The 24,821-nt window shown below is 54.4% G+C and overlaps 2 protein-coding genes across 3 annotated transcripts in view; both read right to left on the bottom strand.

Moving 5' to 3' along the window:
• The window catches only part of LOC110389685, a gene marked incomplete at its 5' end in the record, with an annotated part of 9,948 nt that extends 8,263 nt beyond the window's left edge, over window positions 1–1,685 (bottom strand). The window contains one exon of the mRNA XM_021380527.1: window positions 1,427–1,685. Within this exon, the coding sequence (XP_021236202.1) occupies window positions 1,427–1,685 (259 nt within the window). The remainder of the gene's footprint in view (window positions 1–1,426) is intronic.
• LOC110390235 lies at window positions 10,277–23,339 on the bottom strand. Of its 2 annotated transcripts, XR_002433648.1 has the most exons (12): window positions 20,467–23,339; window positions 14,976–15,212; window positions 14,418–14,657; window positions 13,898–14,134; window positions 13,158–13,448; window positions 12,977–13,074; window positions 12,672–12,864; window positions 11,570–11,678; window positions 11,118–11,164; window positions 10,916–10,987; window positions 10,586–10,768; window positions 10,277–10,435 (listed from the first exon to the last, which is right to left on the bottom strand). XR_002433648.1 is itself a non-coding variant. In XM_021381469.1 (11 exons), the coding sequence occupies exons 2-11, from the start codon at window positions 15,202–15,204 to the stop codon at window positions 10,701–10,703; spliced, it is 1,584 nt and encodes a 527-aa protein (XP_021237144.1). In that variant the 5' UTR covers window positions 15,205–15,212; window positions 20,467–23,339; the 3' UTR covers window positions 10,277–10,700. The 2 variants fall into 2 exon arrangements, 1 of the variants encoding a protein (XP_021237144.1); XM_021381469.1 differs by having other exon boundaries at window positions 10,277–10,768.

A 24,821-nucleotide genomic window follows, 5' to 3' on the forward strand; every position in this document is an offset into this window, starting at 1 on the left:
GGGTCCCACCTGGGCTTTGGGCATCGTTCTGCGCAGAGAAGAAGACAGAGTGTCAGTGGGATGGGAAGGGTCCCGCTGTGGTGTCTGCTGCACACATTTGTCACCGTGCAGCTCTTCTGGTCGCTGCTTGCTGGACAGCAAGAAGAAAACACACAGGCAGAGGGAGCAGGGGCACGTACCCTGGGAGAAGTATAGGGATGCTGCAAGGCTCTGCAGGCATGGGGTAAGGAAGGCCAAGGCTGCCCTGGAAATAAACTCGGCAAGGGACACAAAGAAGGACAAGAAAGGATAAGAAAGACAAGTACATCAGGTGGAAAAGTCCAGGAGCGTGTAACCCCTGGTGAACAGCACAGGCAGGCTGGTAATGACAGACAAGGAGAAGGCTGAGGCTCTCAACAACTTCTTGCTTCAGACTCTGCTAGCGACTGCTCTACACACAGCCCTTGAGCAGATGGTTCACAAGGTAGAACCTGAGGGACTGACGTTCCTCACACTGTAAGCAAAGATCAGGTTCATCACCAGGTGAGGAAGCTTAACATCCATAAGCCTATGGGTCCCAATGGGATGCCTTCCAGAGTCCTGTGGGAACTGGCTGAAGTGGTGGCCAAGTCACACTTGATGATATTTGAAAACTTGTGGTGGTCAGGTAAAGCCCATAGTGACTGCAAAAAAAGGCAATGCCATGTCCACATTTAAGAGCAGGACCCAGGGAACTTCCAACCTGCCGGCCCCTGCTCTGTGCTAGGGAAGATCATGGAGCAGGTCCTCCTGGAAGCTATGCTAAGGCACATGGAAGAGAGAGAGGTGATATGGGAAAACCAGCACAGCTTCACCGAGGGCAGGTCCTGCCTGACCAACCCTGTCATGTTTTTATCATGCTGTAACTGCATCAGTGGAGAAGGAAAGAACCAAGGATGTCATCTTATCTGGACTTCAGTACGGCCTTTGACATGGTCCCCCATGACATCCTTCTCTCCAAATTGGAACAATATGGATTTGAGGGGGAATTTTTTGAGGGACCATGAACTGGTTGTGAGAGCATACGCAGAGAGTGGTGGTCAATGGCTCGGTGTCTGGATGGAGATCAGTGGTGAGTGCTGAACCTCAGGGGTCAGTACTGGGACTGATGCTCTTTGATATCATCATCAATTACACGGACAGTGGGATGGAGTGCACCCTCAGCAGTTTGTGGATGACACCAAGCTGTGCAGTGTGGTCAGCACGCCCGAGGGTCTTTCATGGATCAAGAATCAGTCAGGGGAAGTGGCATCCTATAGCACAGACAGCACGGCTCAGCTGTGAGCACGGTCAGGCATCAGGATGATGCTCCTGCACAGAGTTTTGAGATGGGAAACTGAGAGAGGGATGAGGGCAGAAAGTCTGAGCACAAGGATGCAGAGAAGGCACCTCCTGCCACCCCACTCACCAAGACACTGCACAGTCCCCTCAATGGGAATCCAGGCACCGGTGCTGTTCCTCCCCTGCCACGTGTCTCCGTAAAATGATCCAGCATCATCAAAAGTCCCATCACGTCCTGCACATCTGACGTGGGTGTAGGATGGCTGTAAACCCTCAGGGCAGCTCAGCGTCACTTCTTCGTTCTTCCTGTACTCCTCCAGGTCTGGTGCCAGATGGAGTCCTGAGCCCCACTGGGGCCTTTGGCATGTTTCTGGCAGAGTTGGAAGTGGGTTCAGTTAGGATGGGAGGTGGTGAGGTGGGGCAGAGCATGGTGGGTATCAGCAACCACCTGCAGCCCTCTGGTCACTGCAGGGACACGGAAAGTGACGCCTCCATCTGCCACCATATGACCCCATGAATGCTTCTTGGGAAGGGGCTCATCTTCTACATCCCAGTAGTCTCTCATTCACAAACTGTCCCACTCCACCCTGGTCCCTTAACCCTCCTCACAGCCAAGAGCTGGGATTTTCCCAGGACTACCCCCTCAGACTGTTGTCCCACCGCGGCTTGGTGCACTCCCCTGTAGGGAGAAGGTGTGACAGTCCGTCTCGGGGACAGGGGCACAAGGAGGAGGCCTGAGGCTCGGCCACGGCTGACTGCGGGGTCAGCCATGGACACCACGAGGAGACGCAGGGCCCTGGGGGCAGGAGAGGGGCATGGTGCGGATGGAAGGTGCTCAGAGAGCTGAGCTGAGGGCAGGATCCGCCGTCCTCACAGCTCCCCGTGGCCTGCAGCACAGGAAGGCACAGGCAGCGCGTGCACGGGCAGGGACAGGCCCTGTTCCTGTGCTGGGGGCTCCTGTCCCGGCCCAGCTGGAGGCTGCTCTCCACCCAGGCTGTCTCCCAGCGGAGGCCGAGGCACCACGTGGCCGTGGGGGGCTGCCCAGGGACCTCGCTCAGGAGCGGGGCTGCGGCAAGGGAGAGCTGCTGCTCCCCAGCTTACCTGCACATGTCAGCTCAGTTCTCATCGGCTGCCACGTTCCATGCACGTTCTTCACCTCCCAGGCATATCCCCAGCCTGTACCCCAGATTGCACATCTGATGACAGCCAGGGGAGGACTGTCCACTGTGCGGCAGCTCAGTGTCACCTCTTCCTTGTCCTCATAAAATCCCTTCTCTGGAGCAAAGTGGAGACCTGGGTCCCACCTGGGCTTTGGGCATCGTTCTGCGCAGAGAAGAAGACAGAGTGTCAGTGGGATGGGAAGTGTGGGAATTGAATGTTGTTTATGTATTAGAACCAGATAAGAATTTTCTTGATTTCATGGCCTCTGCTGCCATTTGGGTCCATTATCAAAATCTAGCTAGTAACAATTTATATATAGTCAGCATGAAAATATATGTTGTACTTTGTCACACACTTTGCAAGAATATCCTGCACAAATTAAAAGGACAAGTCATGACATGCCTTAGAGAGGGTCTGAAGAAGGTATTGAGGAAGGCCTGGCACCTCTCCAACCCCCTATGTTGCTCTTTGTTTAACAAAGGAAGCGTCCTTCGGACACAATGGAAGAAGCTTTGGAGAGAATCACCATATCAACACGATAAGAAGAGTACTGAGACATCTTGGAAACAGCAGGACTGGCACAAGATAGAATAAGTGTCAGAATGTAATTAACAAATGTAAACCTTGGATAAGATTGTGAACCTGGAGTACGCAGCCAATGGGGAAACAGGGCAGGAGGTAGGCAAGGGGTGGAAACAAGGTACAAAACTGTCATACGGTGTCCATAGGTGTGCCACTGCAATTGCGAATTAAATCTACTTTTATCAGAGATACCGTCCTGATAAATTATTTGGATATTTCCAACAGAAGGGTCCCGCTGTGGTGTCTGCTGCACACATTTGTCACCGTGCAGCTCCTCTGGTCGATGCATTCTGCTTAGTTTCTCCACACACCCCAGAGCCAACAGCCCACATCAGCCGCACCAGCAGGGACAGCAGCAGTCCCCTGCCAATAACTGGGATAAAATCCCTGCCAGACTGGCAAATCATGCAGCCGTTCTTTCAGGCACAGGAGAGCTGCTAGTGAAGGCATTCCCAGTGTTTCCATTTGCATTTAGGGCCCAAGGTCCTGTTTAGTGACCAGTGGGGATCCTGCCAGCGTACAGTCACAGAAGGCATGTGAGCGGCTGTTGCCTGAATGGCACCTGCAGTGCCTGGAGCGGGACAAGAAGCAGTGTGGGGAAGTGACACCCTCCAGCTGGGCTTGGCTGAGAGCCTGGGGGTGTGGGTGCCTCTGGCACAGCCAACTTCTTTCTGCCCTCCCCAGTGCTGATCTTCTGTCAACTCCTGCTCTAACCCAGTGCGTGCTTCGGGGTGCCTGCAGGAACACGAGGGGCACAGGTGAGCCTCAGCACATCTGGTTGGCCCCGTGACACCAGGACGGAGCTCATAGCGAGCCAGGAGAGAAACACACAGCACCCAGCCTGGCAGGGACTGACAGCATCCTGCAAGCAGAGGGACCACCTTGGGAGGCTGTTTTTCACAGCCGCACTGTGCGGACAGCCGCCTACAGGCCTGCACAGAGTGCAGGAAGGAGCCTGGTGATGTTTCAGCACGGAAAATATGATTCAGGTGTGAGAAAGAGGCTCCTCTCAGCATGTGACACGTGCTGCCTGCAGAACGGTTGGTCTGCACGCATTGCATTGGCAGGCACGCAGTGCTGCATTGGTCTTCACACAGTTTACAGTTTCTGCAGCATCCCGTGGAGTGTGTGCCCCCCCCAGGATTTATTTGAGTCCCTGTTTGAAAGCCACGTCCTCCTTATGTACACCTACTGTACCACCAGCCACTGCTGCTATTGCTCTTGTGTGTCTGCCTGAAAGTCCCTGCATAATGTCAAGCTTTGCAGGAAAACGTCCCCTACAGGCTTCCCCACCTCCCTTCTGAGCGTGGTGTGAGGGGCTGAGGCCTTCATACAGGTGTTGAGTAAAACCTTCCAAAAGCAGAGCAGGAGGACAGTCAGGGGACAGCATGACAAAGGGACGTGCAGCAAGTGAGCAGTGAAACTTCTTCTTGCCAGGACAGAGCGACCACCCCTTACCTGAGTACCGGGAATATCTCCTGTTGTTGGGGTCATGCTGTTCTGGCTCCAGCGCTGCCAGCAGAGTCACGAGGAGCAGGAGAAGGGCCCATTGTGGGGCCATGCTCCCTCCTCTCCCCAGGCAGCACCTCTCAGTGCGCCCGCCTGATTGCACGATGTGCAAGCACTGGAAGGAAACAGACGGGCAGAGCGGTTGCTTGTGGCGCAAGAGGCTTCCTCATCTCAGAAGGAACCTCCGCCAGTGTCAGCGCTGCTTTCCGGGCATGCTCGCTGCTTTTCCTCGCTGCTCCCTGAGAACAGATTTTGGGCTCTGTGGTGGGAGCAGCTGCTCTCACAGAAGCTGGGCTCCCAGGAGGATGCGTGAGCAGCGCTGGTTCCTGGATGCCACTCTAGCAGCAAAGCCATGTGGAGGCTGCATCAGGACAGCCCTCCCCTCATCAGTGTCTGGTAGCTTGGGACAACTGAGGAAAAAGGGCACGGGAAGAGCAGAGAGCTGGCGCTGATCCCTCGGGCTGGAGAGCTGAGGTGCTGTCTGGGAAAATTCTGAACTTGAGCACAACCATGCTCTTCTTCCCTTCACCCCCCGCAGCCATGGGCAGCAGCTGCGTGCTCTGGTCGCACAGGGCAAAGCCCGTGCTGCCAAGGCAGCGTGCAGACTGATTTCAGCATCATGGATTCGGGTGACCCTGCTTTGTTGGGTTGACAAATCCCCTTCCCACACTGATGACCACATCCTGCCGTGATGCCACCCCCAGATGTGGGGACAGCAGATATCTCAGCACCTGCAGGCTGGCACCAGAGCCCTCCACTGTGAGGTCAACACAAAGAGCCCCTTCGCTTTTCACTGAGGATCTGTCTTCTCTCCATTCTTCATGCCCTGAGCTCCCAGCAACATGACATGCTTTTTTTCTTTTTGGGGTGGGGCAGATTTACAGCTCTCAAAGTGTCTGCAAAAGGACTGCCGGCTGCTCCTACAGGCTCCTTGCTCTGTTGTCTTGCTGTGTTTTGACATCCTATCTGCTTGATGCTATTTTGTGCCACCTAGCTGTGACCTCAGCTCTTAGGAGAGCACTGTCTGTTTTGAACAGCCCCTGGCCCTGGCGGTCTGCCCTGCTGGCTCCCCTCTGCCTTTTAATACCAGGAGCTCCGAAAGGCTGCCCTTTCGGGAGTATCTTTGTGGGCTGCAGGACACTGCATGACCACACTGCTTCCTTCGGAGAGATCTTGTCCAAGTTTCCTCACTGCATGCATTTTCCCTTTCTGAAGCTGAGCGAGAAGCCACTGGACTTTTCAAACACTGAGGTGTTGCAGGGTTGGGGCACAGAGCTCATTGGTGAGCAGCTCTTGGCGCCCAGCCCTGTGCAGAGCTCAGCTCCCCATCTTCCTCCCAGGCTTCCCTGCAGGGTGCTCTCAAGGAGTCCCAGCCTTGCCGACATGTCCCCTGCGTGGGGACTTTGGGATGCTCACAGCTGCTGCCCTGAGGCGTGTCCCCTCGAGCACGGTGGAAAGGGGAAGCAGTGCTCTGGGCCGTGGCAGCCTCCCATGGGCCATGCTACCACAGAAGAAACCTCCTGGGCCTCATTGTATTAATGAGGGCACTGAGGCAGTCAGTGAAGGGCCCGATGAAGGTCAGCCACACAGCAGCTGTGTGCTCAGTGCTGGGACTGCCCGGCCTGCCCTGTGAGCATTCTACCCCACCTCTCTACGGGGTGCTGGGATCAGGCGCCTCCTCCCTTCCCAGGATCCTGCAGCCCCCCCAGGGAGCTCCTGCATTGCTCCCAGCAGCAGAGACACAGCTTTGGCTGCAGCCTCTGCCCCACAGAATAGCCACATCCCAATGACCTTCTCCCATTGAGAGAAGTGAGTGAGGATGCGTTGGGAGGTCTACCTGCAAAGTTGCCTAGGGTGAGGCGGTCGACTCCACTCAGGACTGCCTCCACCCAGGACAGAAGGGTGATTGTCAAAGGCAACTCCCTTCTGAGAGGAACGAGGGGCCCTGTATCTCAGCCTGACCCTACCCGCAGGAAGGTGTGCTGCCTCCCTGGGGCTTGGGTCAGAGATATTTCTAGAAAATTCCCTAGTCTGATCTGCTCTTCTGATTATTACCCTTTCTTAATAGTTCAGGCCAGCAGTGATGAGGTCACTGACAGAAGCCTCAGTATTATCAAAAATGATTTCAGGGGTCTGGGGCAGCTAGTTGATGTAGCAGGCATACAGGTGGTATTTTCCTCTATTCCTTCAGTGACAGGCAAGGACACTGAGAGGAGAAGGAGAACCCATCTTATAAACACATGGCTGAGAGGCTGATGCAAATGCAAGAATTTGGGGTTCTTTGATCATAGGGTGGTTTACTCAGCACCTGGCCTGAGGTCTGCTGGTGGGTCTCACCTGTCTCAAAGGGGGAAAAAGATCGTTGCTCAGGAGCTGGCAGGACTTGAAGAGAGGGCTTTAAACTAGATAAGAAGGGGGAAGGGAGCAAAACCAGGCCTACTACAGATGAGCCTAGTGGAGCAATAATGGGATTAGAGGTGAGGCAAGGGGCTCAGCTGAAATGCATCTACGCCAACGCACGCAGCATGGGCAACAAACAGGAGGAGCTGGAAGGCATTGTGTGGCAGGCAAACAACCCTATTCAACTATGCCAAGGTCAAGAGTACACAGTGAGGAAGAGATACAGCCTTCATCCCCACGACTCCCGAAGACGACCACCAGGAGGCACTATGCATGCTCAAGGGCTGTGATTCTGGGGTGGACCGTATTATAATGATTTCTTGGAATTGTAATAGTCCCTCCCTCCCTGCCTCCCTCCCTCCCTCCCTCAGGAATGCTATGAATATGTATGCCCATCCCAGAGTGCTGAGGGAACTGGCAGAGGTGATAGCCAAGCAAGTTCCATCATCTATCAGTGTTCCTGGTCAACTGGAGAGGTCCCAGAAGACTGGAAACTTGCCAGTGACTCCCAAATACAAGAAGGGTAGTAAGGAGGATCCGGGGAACTACAGGCCTGTCAGCCTGACCTCGGTGCCAGGGAAGGTTATGGAGTAAATCATGTTGAGGGAGATCACGTGGCATGTGCAGGACAACCAAGGGATCAGGCCTAGCCAGCATGGATTCATGAAGGACAGGTCCTGCTTGACCAACCTGATCTCCTTCTGTGACTGAGTGACCTTCCTGGTGGATGAGGGAAAGGCTGTTGATGTGGTCTACCTAGACTTCAGCAAAGCCTTCGACACTGTCTCCCACAGTATTCTCCTGGAGAAGCTGGCAGCCTGTGGCTTGGAAACGTGCACTCTTTGCTGGGTAAGGAGCTGGGTGGAGGGCTGGGCCCAGAGAGTGGTGGTGAATGGAGTTAAATCCAGCTGGCAACCAGTCACAAGTGGTGTTCCCCAGGGGTCGGTGCTGGAGCCTGTCCTCTTCAGTATCTTTATTGATGACCTGGATGAGGGCGTTGAGAGCACCCTTGGTAAGTTTGCAGATGACACCAACTTGGCAGGAAGTGTCAAACTGCCTGGGAGTAGTGAGGCCCTACAGAGAGATCTGGACAGGCTGGATCTCTGGGCTGAAGCCAGTGGGATGAGGTTCAACAAGACCAAGTGCCAGGTCCTGCACTTTGGCCACAACAACCCCAGGCAACGCTACAGGCTTGGGGCAGAGTGGCTGGAAGGTTGTGTGGAGGAAATGGACCTGGGGGTATTGGTTGATGCTCAGCTGAGCATGAGCCAGCAGTGTGCCCAAGGTGCCCAGGTGGCCAAGAGGAGCCAATGGCATCCTGGCTTGTATCAGAAACAGTGTTGCCAGTAGGAGCAGGAAAGAAATTGTCCCTCTGTACTCAGCCCTGGTGAGGCTGCACCTCCAGTACTGCGTTCAGTTTTGGGTCCCTCACTGCAAGAAAGACATTGAGGCCCTGGAGCGTGTTCAGAGGAGGGCGACGAAGCTGGTGAGTGGTCTGGAGCACAGGCCTTATGAGGAGTGGCTGAGGGAGCTGGGATTGTTCAGTCTGGAGAAGAGGAGGCTCAGGGGAGACCTTAATTGCTCTCTGTAACTACCTGAAGGGAGGTTGTAGTGAGCTGGAGGTTGGCCTCTTTCTTGTAACTAGTGACAGGACGAGGGGGAATGGCCTCAAGTTGTGCCAGGGAAGATTCAGGCTGGACATTAGGAAATTCTACTTTTCTGAAAGAGTGGTCAGGTGCTGGAATGGGCTGCCCAGGGAGGTGGAGGAGTCACCGTCCCTAGGGGTGTTCAAGAAACATTCAGACACTGTGTTGAGGGGCATGGTTTAGTGAGAACTATTGGTGATAAGCGGATGGTTGGACTGGATGATCTTGTAGGTCTTTTCCAACCTTGGTGATTCTGTGATTCTATGAAACTGAGTATTGCTTTGTGCTCCTGCCACCTCCTGCGTCCTCACCCTTTTTCCCCTCCCTTGCCCTCACCACTCTGCCTGCTCTGTCCAGACAAGCAATAGAGACTTCTTATATCCTGATCTGGAAGGGACCACAAGGGTCATTGAGTCCAGCTCCTGGTCCCCTCTTTTCTCTTATGGATTCACCAGAATTCCTGAATAACATCAACAGACAACATCGAAGTGTGCCTCAGGATTTGTGACTGCTCTTGCTGAGACTTCAGGAGAGAGCTGGCTTCCAGAAAGCTCTGGGACACTGGCCCTCTACAGGGGTGACATGGATCTGCGCACCAAGCTTCATCCTGTGAGGTTCTGTTGGGCAGCAGGCTTGGACAATGTGAGATGTGAGTGTGATGTTTATGGCCCACACCAAGGAAGAGGTGGGAAGATCCTCACCACAGCCTGAGATCCAAGGTGGGCCCTGGTGGTTTCTGGAAGAAGAGAAACACTGTAGATGCTGAGGAGCGCAGCAGTAGCTGTGAGTTTCCTGCAGTGCTCAGCTGCCACTGGAGGGCAGAGTGGTTTGTTCACGTGAAGGCAAATTATGTTCCTTGCTGAGGGGAGGAGGCAACTAAGGATGGGGATGAGGGGGAGTACAGGACGTGCTGCATGTTGAGTGTGTCCACTTAGGGGCCATGGACTGCATGAGACCTTGAGTGACTCCTTGAAGCTCCCCTCTCCTTCCTCCATCTGAGTCTTGCCAACAATCCTAGCCAATTGTATGCAGGGTTGCATCAAGAGAAGCATGACCAGAAGGTCAAGGGAGGTGATTCTGCCCGTTTACTCTGCTCCCATGAGACCCCACCTGGAGTACTGGGTCCAGTTCTGGGGCCTCCAACACAAGAGCTCGTGTTGGAGCTGTTGGAGCAGGTCCAGAGGAGGACCACGAAGATGGTCAGAGGGCTGGAGCACCTCCCCTATGGGACAGGCTGAGAGAGCTGGGGCTACTCAGCCTGGACAAGGGAAGGCTCCAAGGAGACCTTATACTGGCCTGCCAGTACCTGAAGGTACTGGAAAGCTGGGGGGGACTTTTTATAAAGGCATGCAGCAACAGCCTCAGCCACGCATCCTCAGGGCCATGCTGCATTAATTGCCCACTGATAGCTGGAGCCTTTTCCTCTCTCCTCAGAGCTCAGCACACACATCTCTGCAATGGCCTGCATGCAGCACAAGACCCAACATGACCAGCTGTGGCATTTGGTGGCATTCCCACGAGGGAAGGAGGGATGGCACCCAGTCACTGTGCTGGGGGCTCAGGGCTTCTCGGGTGCTTCCTCAGAACTGCTGGGGCTGCACAAGCCTCACCTCCCCCATGAAGAGAAGGACAGACAGAGTTTTCACACACATAGCAGGGAGGAACCACAACCACGTGGATGTAGTAAGGAGCAGGCAGCCCCTTGAAAACCAAAACAATTTATTGGCTCTTCAGACACAGCAGCACAGATGCGAGGGCAGCGCACTTGGGCCAAACTCCAGCAGAGTTCTGGGGCTCGATGGGTACGGGGACACAAGGTGGAGAGGAGCTGGGAAGCCCTGCGTGAGGATGGGGCAGTGCCAGGTGCTGGAGGACACTTGGCCGGCACAACCAGCTCATCCCAGGCTTTGGGCTGCTCCTGCTCCGTGACACAGGATGCAGGAGCTTACTGAAAACATGGGTGGGAGCAATAACACAGCGCAACATACATGCAGTCCTGCTTCCAGCTGTGCCGGACCAAGACTCACAAAGAGGCAATGGGAAGTGCCATCACCACTGATCCAGGGATGTTCTCCCCATCTTCTCCACTCCCACACTGTTTGGTCAGTCTCCTGAGGGCTCCAGGACGGGCAGAGGTGGGGATGCTGGCTCTCTGTCCTGGCCACCTGTACCTGCGGACACCAGCGGCACCCAGGTAGAGGCTGCTGTGAGCCCTGAGCAGTGCAGGGAGCTCTCGCAGCTCTGGCACGGGCTGGGGCACCGGGCACTGCCTGCCCCTGCTGTCTCAGGGAACACAGGCACAGCATCCCACCTCCTACCTGCCTCTTCTTTTGACAGAGATCTCCCCTTGATCACGCAGTAGACGTCTGAGTTTTCATAGGGCTGCAGCTCTGCAGGGACAGAAAGAGAACGAGGGTGTGTGGAAGGAAGGGGCAGACTCTGACAGCAGCTCGGGGACTGACCTGCTCTCCCCCCACCTGCCACCCCGGCCCCACAGCTGGGCCTGTGCTGGGGCCCTACCTATATAATGCTCCTCCTCGGCTTTGATGGGCACGGCCTTCCTTCTCCTGGGAAGACAAAGGGATGGTCTGAGTTTGGAGACAGGCTGACATGGCCCAGGGCCCCGCTCAACCCAGTGGCTGAGGAAGAAGAGCTCTACACTCTCTGTGCCCAGGCCTCTCCCCAGCTGGCAGGCATTGCCCGTCAGCATCCCAAGGCACAGCAGCGCTGGCAGCAGTGGCCACAGGGACGGGGTCTCCCAGCACACACAGTCCCTGCCCCAGTCACGAGGATGACGCTCAGATGACCCCATTATCAGCCCTACAGCTGAGCCACAGTGGCACCAGCCAGCAGCATCCCTGTTGCTTGAAAAGGGTGGGAGCAGAGCAGGAAGCCCACGCTGTCACCAGCCACCCCAGTAGCACAGCGTGGCCTGAGGCAGCACAGCAGCTCCAAGTCCCAAGACTACTTGCCTGGACAGCACGAACCACACAATCACCGCAGAGAGAGTGACCATCACTGAGAGCACAACCACCACTGTGACCGCTGTCCATGGCCAGGAGCCCAGAAACTGCCCTGAAACTAACACACAGCCAGCAGTGGGTGTCACAGCCTGGGGGGAGTGCCCAGGCCTTGGCATCAAGTGTGTGCCTGCATGCAGGTGTGTGCGTCCAGGATCCACAGCTCTGCAGGGAGAGGCAGCAAGTCGCAGACATGTAATGCCTTCAGCTCTAATGGGCAGAAAAGAGGCAGGGAGGCTCTGGATTATGGGAAGGCTTCCATACCCATAAACTGCACAATGCAATCTGGCTAGCAAGAGGATTCACAGCCCCAGGGGTAGCAGCCACGCTCCTGCTCAGCAAGAGCCAGCAGCATGGGCCACCCCAGAAGTCCAACCATATTCTGGGTTGCACCAAGAGAAGCGTCGAGGGAGGTGATTCTGCCCCTCTGCTCTGCTCTCGTGAGACCCCACCTGGAGTACTGTGTCCAGTTCTGGAGCCCCCAGCACAGGAAGGACAGCGAGCTGTTGGAGCGGGTCCAGAGGAGGGCCACAAAGGTGATCAGAGGGCTGGAGCAGCTCTCCTATTGGACAGGCTGAGAGAACTGGGGCTGTTCAGCCTGGAGAAGAGATGGCTCCAAGGAGACCTTATACCTGATGGTACTGGAAAGCTGGGGAGGAACTTTATATAAGGGCATGTAATGACAGGATGAGGGGAAATAGCTTTAAACTAGAAGAGAGTAGAATATATATTTAGACTGGATATTAGGAAGGAATTCTTTTCAGTAAGGATGGTGAGACACTGGAACAGGTTGCCCAGTGAGGTTGTTGCTGCCCCCTCCCTGGAAGCGTTCAAGGCCAGGCTGGATGGGGCTGTGAGCAACCTGGTCTAGTGGGATGTGTCCCTGCCTGTAGCAGGGGGTTGGAACTAGATGACCTGAAAGGTCCCTTCCAGCCCAAACCATTCTATGATTCCTTGCCCGGACATAGAGGGACAGGATGGGGGTACAGCAACTCAGGACCTCGCAGTTGCCCCATGACCACACCAGGCAGACCCATGGCATGGAGGCCATTACCTGAGAGGTAGGCTTGGAACTCCAGGCTGGATGCATCTCCAGCACCGGCTGCCGTCAGGCCCTGGACTGTCACTGTGTATTTGCTGCCTGGGCTCTGGGGAGGCGGCATGTACTGGGTGACAGAATGGTTCACTATCACCTGCTGGAAGTTCAGGAAGCTGCCGTCATGCGCTCTCCTGGCCGTGAAGTTCAGCTAGAGGAAGGAGAGGAGCTGAGGGGAGCAGCACCCGGCTCCTGCTCCAGCCCAGGGCACCTCTGCACAGAGCGGCTCTTCTGCCAGGGTACAGAAGGCTCTGCCCTGGTACCTGGTACCCTATGATCTCCCCTCGGCAGGAGGGCAGCGCCTTCCACCTGAGCATCCCGGTGCTGGCATCCAGCTGCAGCTGCTCCGGCTTCTGCGGCACTGGAAGCACAGGAAGATGGGGTCACACGTGGGGCTTTTGGGATGAAGAGCAAACTTTACATTGCATATAGGAGGGCAATTACCCATTGCCTTTGTCCTAAGGTGTTGTGTGAAGAGGATTGTGCTGGGAGGCACTGAGATAGTGATGCTGTAAACAGTGAAGGGCTGCAGAGGAGGACAGGTGAATGTTCCCTTCTGGCCGTGTAGTATCTCCTGTTCCGTGACCTTCTCAGCCTTACAGGGAGGAGAGGAAGGCCCTGCCAGGCGGCACGTGGCCTGCATGTGCTGGCAGGCATCAGGGAAGCTGCAAGTCCAGTTCAGTTTGATGCTGGTGCTGGAAACCTCCAGGGTCCCAGGGACAATCTGGAAGGCCTCTGTGAAGGAAGCATTGCAGGAGAGTCACTTTCTTCCCATCCCCTCCCAACCAGCTGCAGATCTGCATTACTCCCACCTCCGCTGGCATGTCCCCAGGACTGTGTGGCCAGTGCCATCCTGCCTTCAGTACTTGGGCACTGCCTGCACATTTCTTGGGCCCTGGACCACTCTCAGGGCACAGTACTGCAATGACTCAGCCCTGGGGATGGGAATGGCAAGAACAAGTGTTTGTGATCCCTCTGCTGTCAACACCACGGGGCTAGCAACTAATCTGGTAACTGCTAGGAGGACAGACACAGCCCTGGGCTGCATTAGCTGTTCTTTCTCTGCAGTGAACACCCACGGCATTCCCTGACCACTCAGAGCACAGGTCATTGAGGCTGTATGCTGCGGCTGGCACCACTTCCTTTGCTGGGGTGAGGAGACTGAAAATGGCAGCTTCACTCACCCACACAGACCATGTTCCTTTCTACAGGCTGCCAGTGTCCTCTGCTGTTCTTCACATGCCAGATGCTCTGAAAAGCTGTGGAGCCTTGTCTAGCGTTTTGTTTCATGCAGGAAACCTCTGTGTGGGACAACCAGTACCCTACAGGGCATGTCAAAATCACTGTCTCGTTGAGGTCGTAAGACCCCCGGTCTGGGACAAAGAGAATCCTGGAGTCCCACTGGGGCTTCTGACATTTTCCTGTGCCAAAAAGACAGAAAAGCGTTAGCAGTATAGAGGCTGTCTGTGCAGGACAGGGCAGGGGACAGGAAGGATGTTCCCTGCCCTGGTACACAGTGGTGAGGGATGGAGATCCCCAGGATGTGATATGGATCAGCCTTCCTACACCACAGCCCTTCAGCAGCACCTCCCACTTCTCCAGCACACAGAGAGGCTGAAGCCTCACATGTTCACACAGCCTGCCTTCCCCTGGGCAGGAAGGGCAGCATGGGGCTCCCAGGAGAGCTCTTGGTGCCTCCCTTACCCACGCACTCCACTCTGGACTGAATGTGGGTCCAGGCACCACTGCCGTCTCTTCCCAGCCATAATTCCCTGTGCACATGTTTCCCACGGCTGATGATCTCCTCTCTTGAACATCTGATGTGGGTGTAGGATGGCTGTAAACCCCCAGGGCAGCTCACTGTCACTTCTTCATTTTTCTTATACTTCTCCAGGTCTGGTGCCAGACGGAGTCCTGGGTCCCACCGGGGCCTTTGGCACGTTTCTGGTAGAGGTAGAAGCAGATTCAGTTAGGGTGGGAGACGGTGAGGTGGGGCAGTGAGCTGTCCATGGGCACAATAGCCCAGAAATCGGAAGAAGCAGGGACACGTCCCTCCAGAGCTTCCAGTGACAGCCATGTCCACTATCAAGTGATGAGGGCAGAGCCATGCTGCTCCTCAGGCTCCTGGCACTGTCCCCCTGCTCAGCTCCCTCTCCAGAGGGAGAGGCAACATCCATGCAGGCCTATGAAATGCGGCCAGCCAAAATGCGGGAGACCTCCATCGTGCCCACCCTTCCCTTACTCACGTAGGCCTTCACTCACCCACACATCTCATGTATTCTGCTGCCGACTGCCAGAAGCCTGTGCTGTTCTTCACAAGCCAGATGCTCTGAGGAACTGGGAGACCTTGGCGTGGGCTTGGTTTCACACAAGTGATCTCCGTGGCAGAAGGCCAGTACCCGTTAGGGCATGTCAACATCAAACTTGTATTGACGCTGTAGAATTTCTGGTCCGGGGCAAAGCGAATCCTGGGATCCCACTGCGGCTTCATGCATTTCTCTGCACCAAAAACATGAGAAGATGTTAATAGAAGAGATGCTGCCTATGCATGGGAGGGCACGGGACAGGGACAGTGTTCCCTGCCCTGGAGTGCAGTGGTGAGGGATGGAGCTTCTGGACATGATACAGATCAGCCTTCCTACACCACAGCCTGTCAGCAGCACCTCCTGCTTTCCCAGCATGCAGAGAGCCTGAAGCCTCTCTTGCTCACACAGCCTGCCTTCCCTGGGGCAGGAAGGGTAGCGCGGGGCTGGTGTAAACTGGAGTCTTTATCCCAAGGACCCCAAGATAGGGGCTTGTCTAGTAATGGAGGACAAGGGGAAGAGCCTTGTGCCACCCATGAAAGCACTGTTCTGGGACACTGGCAGAGAGGAAGCAGACGTTAGCACAGTGTGAACAGGCTTATGGCATGTCTGCAGCTCCAAAGACATCACCCTAGCAGGTCTGTGTCCTGTGGGTGTTTGGAGCTCATTTGTTCGCCCAGAGTTCCTCTACAGAACAGGCAAGAAACAAGCATCTTGTTGGAGCCTGTGAATTAGGACCAGGAGACCACCCAGAAAGGGTGACACTGTGGTGATCACCATCCCCTCCCAGACTTTCCAGGTTGTCTGAGTCCCAAAAGTGTTGAAAAGATGAACAGAACTGGTGTGCTGGACAGGAAAGTAGAGGTTGAGATAACTGGGCTTATTTAGCCTGCAGGAGAGGAAGCTTCGGGCAGGATGAGCAGCAAACAAGAGGAACCTGCGCCCTTACACAGTTTCCTATTCACCTCTGCAGACTTGCAGGCATTCCCTATCGGGTCTCATTCTCACAGAATTGGCGATTATCCTAAGCCTGAAGGGATCCATAGGGATCATCTTATTCAAGTCAGTGACAGCAGTGTCCAAGCACTCCTTGAGCTCTGGCAGCTCAGGGCCATGCCCACTGCCCTGAGGAGCCCTGCTTCATGCCCACAGTCCTCTGGTGCAGCACCTCTTCCCAACTTCCCTTCTCTTGTAGTGGGTTTCACACCATCACTGCTGTCCTGTGTCCTGCAATGCACTGCAAAGGACAGTGGTCACCACCCTATTCTTTGGAGGCACGTATGCTGCCCAGATAAGAAAAGTTTGTCCTTCTGCCCATCTCTAAAAGGGCAGCGCTTCCTTAAAAGACACCAGAGATGGGCAATGTGACTCACGGCCCACAGGACTACTTGGCAAGCCACTTCTGCTCCCATTTCTCTGCAGAGATAGTAATGCATGCCTCAGGCTCCCCAAGCCCTGCTGCAAAGAGCAGCTACTCCAGGGCACCACAAAGGCCAAAGCGCACCGTCTCCATACAAAGAGCCAAGCAGAGAACTGGGAGGTTCCCCCATCCTTCCTGCTGTGTGAAGGCATTCCAAGTGCATCGAGGCTTGCTGTCCTCCACCCTCTAATGCAGATTCAACCTGACACAACCCAATGATGCCTGAGAGCCTCGGAACTGGTGGACACCATCTTCAGCCCTCTCCAACACATGGCCATCAGCCAAAGGAGGGAAAGATGCAGAGCCAGCTTGTGGGGAGAGGAGCAGCAAAAGCTTCTTTTGAAGAGAGGGGAGCAGACAGCCCTTACCTTCTTCCTTTTCTCCTTCCTCAGTTTCTCCTGAAACTGCCCCTGCTCCTGCAGACTCTCTCTGTTCCCCCAGCTGAGGGATGAGGACCAGCAGGAAGGCCAGCACCAGCCCTCGTTGGGCCATGCTGCTGCCAAGACTGCAGCCTAAGCCCCGCTCAGCACTGCTGGGGAAAGGTGTCTGCACTGGAGGGAGAGGTGCAAACACAGAAATGAAACAGCAGCCAAGGGAAATCACACACAGAGTGAGGAGCTTCCTCTTTGGGCAGTCAGCACCCACAGATCTCCTTGCCCGCACACACTGAGGCACCTCCAAAGACTCCTCAGAGCCACTCCAGTGCCTTGGGGAGAACATGAGGAGCTAAACACTGCCTGGGGGTGAGGACAGAGGAGAAAAGGGGCAAACTGCAGGCAGGAGGTGCTGCAGCATCCTGGCAGGTTCTTGCCCGCAGCTGGTGGGAAGAGAGGAGGAAGGAGCCCCAGAAGCCAGCAGGATGGACCCACCCCACCTCCCTCCCCATCCCCACCTCTATCCCCAACCTCATCATCATCCCCATCCTCAGCCCCATCCCCATCCCCTGTCTTCATCCTCAATCCCATTCCCACTCCCTTGCACTGATTGAGGGGATGAGGAGGGGTTGGGAAGGAGAAGTAAAAGTTGAGCCTGGGAAAAGAAGGGGTGGGGAAGAGCAATTTAAACTTTTCTTTGATAACATTTTTTCTCACTCTCCACATCTATTTGGGCAGACAATACGTAAATTTTCCCAGAATTTTCCAAGTTTTGCCTGGAGCGGTGTTTGGTCAGTGTCTTTATAGAATCATAGAAAAATTTAGGTTAGAAAAGACCTGTAAGATCATGAAGTCCAACAGCCGCCTAATACTACCAAGTCCTCCACTAAATCGTGTCTCTCAGCACCACATTCACCCACCTCTTAAATATCCCCAGGGATGGCAACTTTCCTGGGCAGCATTTTCTATACCCTAACCACTCCTTCTGTGAAAAAGCTTTTCCTGACCCCTAATCTAAACCTCCACCTCCTCCTCCTGAGACACATTAGAGAGTACACGGGAAGCGCCTGGCTGTAGTCTGAGGTCAGCCCACCACTCTCATCTTAAACTAGGCCTTCACTACTGCTTGTTAGAGCTAACAAGATACTGAGGGTGAAAAATGTGTACATTTTTCCCCCGTCTAAATTAGTAGGAGAAACTGTCTAACACTTTTGCTGTGAAGTCTCTCTGCTTACCAAATCCAGCTGCCACAACTCTGTTGTTGAGCTCCAACTGTGGACCTTTCAGATCCACTGAGCTCTTGAGCCCACCACATGCAACTTGTTTGCCTTCTCCATTAGAAATTCCTTACTACCCTGCTCTGTCCCACATTTCCTCTGTGCCTTATAGGGTGTGAAGCACCTCAGGATGGACAGTGCATGCAGTACTGGGGTAAGAGAATCTTCCTGAAGCTGGATGGATAAGATTGTTCTTGGCTACTTCAAGCAGGGCCTTTGTGTATGTTAGGAAATTTATCTTCATTTCTTTTAATTATTATTTGTTTTCTTGGCGTATAACAGACAATAGAAAAAATGCTGAAATGCTACGCTAAAGGCCACAGCTCTCAATCGCATGCCTGGCTCCTACACAGCATAGCACTGCAGCTGCTGGTTCAACAGATGATGCCTCATTTCACTGGGATCCCCAGTGCAGAATCCAAATCAGTGAAGGTTTCCAAGAGACTGTCGAGTCAGATAGCAGATCACGAATCCCTGCTCAGTATGGCACGACTTATGGAGTTTCATCTCCATGAGAACACCCACTGGGCTTCCACAAGCACGTGACATCTGGGCTGTTTGTGCTCTACATACACTGTTTTAGCCCTTGGAGCAGGACTGCCTCATAAAGTCATCTCAACACATTGCAGATGCTTTCTAATATTGATTTCCTGTGTAGCATGCAGAGAATGTTTACATTTTTGCCAGAAAGAAAGCTACCCAGCCACACAATCTCACCTCAAGGAGTCTGAGGCCTCAAGGCTGCAGTTTGGGCCAACATATATATGATTGATGAGCTGTTTTCCAATGGTTCCATTCAATCATCAGTGAATGAATCGGACTCAGATCTTTGGCTGAAAAGAGGAAAACTCAAACCACCTGCAATTTACAAGCAGTTTTACTTCTAATAGGGAAGAACACTGAGGGCATGGTGTGACACCGTGCGACCTGGGGGTCTGGCACTTGGAGTCCAAAAGCTCTGCTTGTGGGCAGAGACTGAAAATGCCTGCAGAATCCCAAGAAGTCATCATCCATCTACCAACCTTTCCAACCACCTTGCAGTGTCACCAGCAGAACAAAGGCCAGCACTATGCTAGCCTTTGCCCCAGGGGAGTTCACAACAGGGACAGTCATGACTTCTTTCAGATGTACAGAGCTGGGAGCATAGTTGCTCACCAAGCTGATGACAACCCCCGGATGTCCCAGCCTCCTGCAGAGCAGTGGCAGAAGGAAGGTGCCCTCACAGCGCAGGAGTGCAGGGGGATCCCTGCAGAGTGGTCGCCATGGGCTGACACAGACTGCATTAGGGTGTTTTGCAGCCTGGGCAGGGACTCCCTCTTGTGGCACTGGCCACCCAAGTCTGTCACCACTGCCCTCAAATGCAGCCCCACTCCCCTTTGTTGCAGACTGCAATCCGCTCCCACATAGCCACGCACTTGCTGAACACCCAGAAAGATATTTTCTGCACAACGAATTGGGCAGAAGCAGCATGCAGCTGGGAGCAGGGCGGAGTGAGGCTGGAGGGATGTGGGATGCTGCGTTTTGGTTTGGAGAAGATGTGCTCACAAGTGGGTTTGCAGCTCAGACCTCTGAGCAGCTTCTCGTCTGGTCCAGCCCTTCCTGCTGCCCTCCCCAGGGCCGCCTTCAGCACGTCCCACCCTGCTTCTTGGACAGGGAATCTGACTAAGCCCAGGAAGTGGGAACTGTGTGATTTCAAGTGACGTTTCATCTTCCCCCTCGAACCCTGCTTCCTGATGGTGCCATTTTCAGGGTGCCTCTGCTCCAAAACCAACACTTGTCACCTCTTTTTGTCCCTCTTCTTTGCACCCATCTGCACTCTGGCACTGGTAGCATATTGTGTCTGGAGTCTCACTGCTGTAGCAAAGTAGCTCTCTATCTCGTACACAACTCCTTCACCCTGCACCTCCTTTGTTGCACAAGTCTCTACAATGTTCCTCCCAAAATGCTCCACCCAGCCCCACATGCTGGCCCCACACATCACAGCTCTCTTCCACGGGCAGCTGACGGAGTGTGTGAGTATGGTGGAGTGGTGAGTCTCTCCTTCCATACTCAGGTCTGAAATAAAGGGCTTGGCACATCCCATTTTCAGCTCTCAGCCTGCACAGTGTCCGGAGGAAAGCAAATCCTGAGGAACCGCCTATGCCACCCAGGGTAGCTGGGAACAGAGAAGTGCCCAAAATATCCTGAGCCCGGAAGGAACCAGATGAATAGGGAAGAAAAAGCCAAGCAGCTGTTTTTCCAGTGAGCTGGAGGCAGCGGCCTGGCAGAAGGGGGAAGGTGGCACAGTTTGCAGTGTGAGCAGGGCTTCTGCAGGATGCACAGCGCTTTGTCTTGCATGGCCCTGCTCCAACTGTGCTTTGGAGGGAGTGGTTACATCACCTTAATGCCGGCAGGGCTCTGAGCTGTCCCAGGATTTTCCTTAGGGGTTGCATCCCCAGCTTTCCTCTGCTTCCATGTGAACAATTGGGGCAGATGGCTTCCTCCAGCTTTCAGGATGTACCAGACCTGGGGCCACAGCTCATCATGCTGTGACTTTCTTTCCCACAGAGGCTGACAGGGTGGGGAGGGAGAGAGAAGGGCATTGTGTCCTGGCAGGTTGTTGATAGCAGTGGGTATGGCATGATGCCCAGGGAGCAGCTGCTTTTTGTTGTATGAATGCATGCACGAAGCCACGTGTGCTTCCAGCCTGGGATCAGTCCAAGGGAAAGAACCTGAGCAGATCTCAGACCCTTGCAAGGGGAAGGAAGAGGGGTGCTGCCTTGCCTCTGGCCATGAGAGAGGTCACATCTCTGAAGGGAATTAGGAGGTATCAGTCATCTCCTGGGGAGCTCGAAGAGGTAGTACCAGTGATGGTCCTTCATGAGGGCTCAGGGCATCCACACAGGTGCTCTGGAATGTCCCACAGCCCAGGACATGCTGTGAATCACGGTGTGACGTGCACCCCAGATACTGGACGGCGGTGACACACTTGGCTCACCACCAGGTCCTCCTGGCCATCGTTACCCCGGGAGACCAGTTCATCCAGCGGTGCAGCAACCAGGTCCAGGGCTCGATAGAGAGTGGTGAACAGCCAGCCACGGCACAGGTGGGTGGAAAGTAGGCCACTGTCATCAAGGTTATTAATGTGTTGTGGTGGAAGGCAGGTGCTGCCTGGAAATGGGGCTCGAGTGTGCAGACGCAGCAGGATCCAAGCCCAGCTCTGTGCTGGAGCCACCAGTTCCAGGTGGCACTGCCCCCATTGCCCTTCTCTTAGTGCCGTGTTCTGCTGCTGTTGCTGGCCTGGGGCACTGTCCTGGTGCACAGAGGCTTCCCTCTTTTCCCATGCAGCCTGGATCAGCCCACGGCAAATGGTGGGGCTGTGTTCCCACCCCTTGGGCAGTCGATTCCCAGTGTACCAAGGACAAGGACAAGCAAGCAGTGGCCTGCACTCTGCTTCTAGAAGGATTGAGAAAAACACATTAGCAATGTTAGTTGCACCGTACCACCTGGCTGCCTTGGGCTCCAGTTGATACTGAAGTTCTGGTGATACCGGAGAGCTTCCACTCTACAATGGACTTTCACACTAGCCGTATGGGACTACTGATGGGTGAGTGAGTCTTGCTGATTACTCCTTGGTTCTCCAGTTGGTGAATCAGCTGATGAATGGGAATTAGGGAGTCCTGGCTGGTGTGATATTGCTGCCAGGTTACTGTTGTAGCAGCAGTCAGCACCTGCTGTTCTTCTACTCTTAGCAACTCCACAACAGAAGGGTCCTCTGTGAGACCAGGCAAGGTAGACAGCTGCTTCGTGTGCTCCATCTCCAAGGCAGCTATACCAAAAGCCCCCCGATATTGTATCCTTGAAGTACACTCTCCTGAGGTAATCTATAGCAAGGATGCACGGGTCCTCTGGGCCAGCTGCAAAAGGATGCTTTTGCCACTCCTTCCCAGTCTGGCTCACTTCGGCCTCCAGCACAGTTAACTCTTGGGATCCCCCTGGCCCCCCAGAAATACAGATGGGTTCTCCTGCTTTGTAACCTGCCAGCATTAGAGAACATTGCACACCAGTTTCCACCAGAGCCTTATACTGCTGTGGTTCTGATGTGCGAGGCCATTAAATCCACACAGTTCAATGAAGCTGATCATCCCTTTCCACTGGCTGGCTGGAGACAGGGCCCCTCTAGGTCTGGTTATTTCCTCATCACTCAGTTCTTGTGAATGCAAAGCAAAAGGCTTGTTATTGAACTCAGAAATAGGATCAGACCATCTTCTTTGTCTGGGAGACTGTGCACTGAAAACTGAAGCAACCATGTTTCTGGAAGAACACCCTTTCTTGATTGTTTTCCCTTGGAACTCATGTACCTGTGCCTGTAGAGTTGAGGTGGGTTTTCCATCTCACTTCCTCATATCCTCTCCATGATCACCCAGGTAAAACCAGAGGGTGGCACATGGTGTGTACCAACTATATACTCTCTCTTGAACTGAAAAATGCTTATTTCTGGTAGCTGAGAGGCTGGTCCATGCAGGTGAGGCAGAATATTTATTCCCTTTGAGTTGCTGGACCTCTTAGTACTGTTTTTCCACATCTGAAACGTACCCTTTCAGAGTGGTGAGGCACTGGCACAGGCTGCCCAGGGAAGTGGTGGAGTCACCGTTCCTGGGGGTGTCCAAGAACTGTGGAGATGTGGCCCTGACGGACATGGTCAGTGGGCACAGTGGGGTGAGTTGGGGGTGGATGAGATGATCTTAGAGGTCTTTTCCAACCTTAAAAATTCTAGGAGTCTGTGATTGAGTACAAGTACCAAATTAAATCCATGACTGATACAACATGAGCACACTCAATATACAAACTGTCAAAACCATAAAGAAGCCCTCTGAGGTGATAAACAATGTGGATGGAGTTAAGAAAAACAACCTTGAAAGCAAATAAAACCACATAGTGAATAACAAGATCAGCACTGTGACCAGCAGCTCTTGAGCTACTACAGCAATTATATTTTTAAAGCATACTGGTTGGATCTGTCATCATCTCAGCCTTTTGGGTCTCACGTTGTGTGCCACAGGGACTGTTGCGGTTTAACCCGGCAGTGGCTGAGCACCACACACCCTTCAGCAGGTGGTGAGCTACTGCATTGTGCATCACTTTTTTTGTAAATGTATGTATTTACATATGTATGTATCATTACTATCATTTTTCTCTTCCTTTTCTGTCTTAGTAACTAGTTTCTGTGTCTTTTCTGGACCAAAGCTCAGAGCTCCCAGGGCAATGGTTCTCCAGCCTGATGCACTGCTTGTTTCCATGTTTCCACCAGATCTGGGATGGGCAAGCAAGCCAGGGCAAGGCTGAGGATGTTGGTTTGTTCATGTAGCGTCTCTGGGTGGGCTGTGCAGGTGGGTTTGTGAAGGGTCTGTGGTGGGCCCTGTGCTGAGCTATGCACGGCCTCACTGTCCTGCAGCCATGCAGATCAAAGGGCAGGAACAAACCACAGGTGGAGGCTCTTCCCCAAAGCCACAGAGCCTCCCAGCCCTGCTGCCCTGCAGCTGGCCCCATGGGCCCCGGGGCAGCTCTGATGTGGTCCTGCTCTGCCCACTGCCTCTTGGCATCCCCATTTCTGGCTCATGTCTGCAGAACCACGAGCACTTCAGGGACGCTGTGCAGTTGTGGGGAGTATTACTAACAGCTCGGTGAAGGGCAGGAGATGGAGCAAGGCTGGCACAGCCTCTTGGGATGAGCATGGAGCTGCCAGTTGCCCAGGGCCAAGGAGCAGCTCTATTGCCTGCAGGAAGCCTAGAAGGGTGGGAGCATGGCATGTACTGTGAGATGGGCTGTTCAGGAGCAGAGGGAGGGATGATGGAGATGGTGGTGCATCCCCTACCCAAATGGCAAAAGGCAACTAGCTCCTGCTGACCTCTCCTGCTGGATCGCTGTGAAGATTTGGCTGGGCTCATGTGTCTGCATGTCACCTTGTGGTGCGTCAGACACAGGTGGTGTGGGCTTGGCCACAGCTGCCACCAACTCAGGCCCATGGCAGGGTGTTGCACTTCCTAGCAGGGACAAGGTGGGGGCCACACTGAAATCAGTGCCCATCACTAAGGGATGGGGCTAGGATGTGGACGCCACCTCCACAAGTGCCATGGTACCAGCAAGCAGCACCAAGAGGAGGTGATAGGAGGGGGAGAGCAAACACTGCCAGCTGCTGTGCTGACACTGCTCCTAGATAATTAACAGCACAACAAATATTTGCAGGCAGCCCCGCTAATTCGGCCCTGCAGCTGGCATGCCAGGGAACAGAGCAGTGCTGTGCCTGCAGAGCAGGCACTGCAGTGACAACCAGCTGGACGCAGGCTGCTGCAGCTCGCAGAGCGTGCTGGGTGTGGAGCGTGCAGGGCCCTGCGCATACCCAGGGACACGCAGCATGCTGGGAAATGTAGTCCTGCTGCATCACCTGCGCTGCGTGCTGCTGGGCATGACCCAGCTGCGCACAGACCGCTGGGGCTGGCACCTTTTCCCTTGTCCTCTGGGCTCCGTGCTCTGAGCAGGTCCCCAGTGGGTTGTGGCAGCCCCTGCTCTTCCTCATCAGGGCCCGAGGGGCTCGATTTGGGGTTTGCTCAGCCCAGCCAGACTGCTGGGCTTGCTGGCACCAAGGGAGGGCTGGTGGCACTGGGGACATTCATGGCTGTGCTAGGCAAGAGCAGAGTGGGGTGGAAATACCGCAGCACAGCTACCAGTGCTGATGAGAGAAGGGACCGAAAATC

This window comes from Numida meleagris, chromosome Z (assembly GCF_002078875.1).
Source record: "Numida meleagris isolate 19003 breed g44 Domestic line chromosome Z, NumMel1.0, whole genome shotgun sequence".
Lineage (NCBI taxonomy): Eukaryota > Metazoa > Chordata > Aves > Galliformes > Numididae > Numida > Numida meleagris.